Source organism: Bactrocera latifrons, unplaced genomic scaffold (assembly GCF_001853355.1).
Source record: "Bactrocera latifrons isolate USDA-ARS-PBARC rearing strain unplaced genomic scaffold, ASM185335v1 scaffold_117, whole genome shotgun sequence".
Taxonomy (NCBI): domain Eukaryota; kingdom Metazoa; phylum Arthropoda; class Insecta; order Diptera; family Tephritidae; genus Bactrocera; species Bactrocera latifrons.
The window spans coordinates 701,795-705,092 of record NW_017534597.1 but is presented as its reverse complement, the minus strand read 5'-3'; the positions used below and the strand labels follow the sequence as shown (position 1 = coordinate 705,092).

The 3,298-nt window shown below is 39.9% G+C and overlaps 1 protein-coding gene across 2 annotated transcripts in view; it reads left to right on the top strand.

Annotated features, from left to right (window-relative positions):
• LOC108977756 (glutamate [NMDA] receptor subunit 1) overlaps positions 1-3,298 on the top strand; it is a 25,174-nt gene that overhangs the window by 16,260 nt on the left and 5,616 nt on the right. For both annotated transcript variants that reach the window (XM_018947634.1, XM_018947624.1), the window contains 3 exons: positions 1,555-1,779; positions 1,863-2,065; positions 2,153-2,318. In XM_018947634.1, the coding sequence (XP_018803179.1) occupies positions 1,555-1,779; positions 1,863-2,065; positions 2,153-2,318 (594 nt within the window). The remainder of the gene's footprint in view (positions 1-1,554; positions 1,780-1,862; positions 2,066-2,152; positions 2,319-3,298) is intronic.

Below are 3,298 nucleotides of genomic sequence, written 5' to 3'. Positions count from 1 at the left end.
GTTATAACACTTACCCATTTTTCTTGCATTTTTTCGATTCTACTCCAAAAGAACTGCACCAGCTTGGCAGCCAAGAATGAATTTTCCCAATTTTGATGCCTTGTTSCTTTATGAACCATATTCCAGTGAGGGCATTCTGCATCGACCCGAACAAATGGTGGTCAGAAGGGGCAAGGTCTGAGTTACGAGGCGGGTGAGGCAAAACCTAACAGCAACTGCTTTACAAATAATTTTAAGATTTCGCTAYATGAGGTCTTGTCATGATGTGAAATTACTGCCTCGTGTCTAATTGTTAATACCGGGCTTTCTTCGGCAAACGTCTCAAGTTGATAAGTCGTTATCGATATAGTTCTATAATAATTGTTTCACCCGATTTTGGACACTCATAATACAACACTCAGAAACCATCTAATAAAAAACATGAACTTGGCGTCATATATATTGGACTTAGCCGTTAATTTGGCTAGGTTTGACATATAGGTCTACAACTTTGCTTCCGCCGTTTTTCAATAGATGTCTCAAGGGTCAAGCATTGGTCGCTTATATCGACTAAATCGTTTTATATCGATCTTGAACATTTGTGGCAACATTAACCCAACAAAATATTTGTAAAGATCTGTTTGCAGCCCAAACTTATTCTCAACTGAAAATGTCACTTTTTGAGCTGAACGCTCTACATTTGCGGGAAATTTTGCTTTTCWTTTTCAATTCCAAGAAAAGTGCGGCTGTGGACAAATCCACGCTTTACTAAGGCTGACACATACATATATAATACTATTACTCTACTACTACCATCTATATGGTTTCTATTAGGTATTAAAAAAATATAAAATTTTTGTAAAGCAACTTGTGTTAGTTTACAAAAGAMTGGATCATAAAGCATTTCGTGAGTAAGAGTTGTAGACCTATATGATTTTTTCGCGGTCAGGGTTGTCGAAATGGAATTGTGTTCAGTTTCAGCTTTCCAGCAATATCCGACCATTCCGACCTGCAAAATCGTCTTTCAACGTATCTTTACTTCTACTTTACTTTACCTTTAACCTCTTGAAATTGCTGCTTGAGTGACTCCTGAAGTTTCTGTGAGCTGTATATGGCATTTTGGGATTCACTTGGCWTTGCTACTTCTTGTTGTTTTTGAGAAATCTGCCAATAATTGTCTTGAAAACGCTTCAATAGCAGAGGATTCACTTCCACCTTCTTCCGTATGTTGGAAAGCACAGCATTGCTTACTAAAACTAGCTGGCCATTCCTGGACTCYTCATATCAATGTAAAGGAAGCTTAAAAGGTCTATATGGGTTTTAAATTCGTAAAGGCAAACTAAACCTGAACTTAAACCATCGATCAAATATCACMAGATTTATTCGTTTTGCTTATCCAAGAAGAACTGACTCGAATTTTCTTTCCGTTGCTGAATCAACTCGCACCTTACACTTTTTGGTAAATTATAAAAAGTGCAACTCTAAAAGACCGTTTGGAGACGAACTCTTGCATCTTGCAGTTCAAAGAAAAAATTTACTTTACACTACTATTTCCCTGTCACCTCTCCTTCACAGGTCTACGCTGTCGTTGTGTCGCACGAGCAAACCTCTGGTGACTTATCGCCAGCAGCYGTCAGTTATACAAGTGGATTCTATCAGATTCCCGTTATTGGCATMTCCTCGCGTGATGCTGCTTTTTCCGATAAAAATATACACGTTTCCTTTTTGCGCACGGTGCCGCCGTATTACCACCAAGCGGATGTCTGGCTGGAAATCATGTTCCACTTCGGCTACACCAAGGTAAGTGAGTGTGACGCAATATCCCATTGCACTTAAATGCGAGCAGAAAGTAAAAAAATTGGAATTTATTTTCGACCTGCCAGGTAATCATAATACACAGTTCGGATACGGATGGGCGTGCGATACTCGGTCGCTTCCAGACCACCTCACAGACGAATTACGATGACATCGATGTGCGGGCCACCGTTGAAATGATTGTGGAATTCGAGCCGAAATTGGACAGCTTTACGGAGCATTTGATTGACATGAAAACCGCACAGTCGCGAGTATATCTTTTGTATGCGAGGTAAGACATTGTTTACTAGACTGGCGGCTGCACCTCCACATTTTCTTTATTTTTTAATTCAACACMTGCACATCTGCCACCACTCAGCACTGAAGATGCACAGGTTATTTTCCGTGACGCTGCAATCAACAACATGACCGAARCCGGACACGCTTGGATTGTGACCGAACAGGCGTTGCATGCCAACAACACGCCGATTGGCGTCCTAGGCTTGGTGTTGGAGCACGCCAACAGCGACAAAGAGCACATAAGGGTAAGCATGAAAGGACATAATTAAGTGCAACTGCATTTACGAAYTGAAAAGCACATGTGTGTCATGACACACGAAGCCCGTGCTTCTTTTAGAAGACTTTTCCATCCAGCAGCTGCCATTCAGTTTGTTGATACGCGCATTAAAGCAGCACTCTCMAAGCTCTGTTTACATACGTGTACATATGTACACACAGGTGCTTACTAAAAGGTCTCGCAGAGTGGCTTTTTAACACTATTAAAATTGTWTGACTCACATGTTGACCCAGCACACAAAATATGGTTCATTTTCTACACTCATACATACTTGTACATGCAGTGAAATAGATATTGAGCAACATCTGGCTCAAAGATACTGATCTGCGAATGTCGGACATAGAGCTTGAAATAGTTATGTGTTTTTAAAGATAACCGAAGTTCTGGTCTCTCTTCCTATAAATTCAGCTCACCAAAGTTTACACATTTTCGTCAGTCGTGCTTTTGGCACCAACTGGGAATACCAAACGCCCCAGTCCTTTCCTTCCACAGAAAAACAGACGAGGTAYACATTTTCATCAGACCAAAACCAGTGTTGAGTCACTAGAGAAGAGAAGTGTACGAAGTCACTATATTTATACCCTGAACAAGATATTTTAAGTTTACAATTAAGTTTGTAACATTCAGGAGGAAATGTCGGTATTCATATATAAAGGGTGATCCATTTCGAAGTTTACTTTTTTGAAGAAAACATACAGAAACTTAAAATTTAATGGAGAATGTTTATTTTGATTTAAAAGAATTCTTTGGCATTTATTTTTTGGAGATTATCTCCTTCAAATGTTCATCCGTTGAGTTCAATTTCCGATGACTCAAAATGCGTCAATCCGTTCCATACGTCCATACATCACTCTTCGACTCTCCATCGTCTTCGTGTGCACTTTCAGCTACGGTTGCTATATTTTCTTCACGGCGTGCTGGACGTAAATGTCTATTCAGTCGAATATT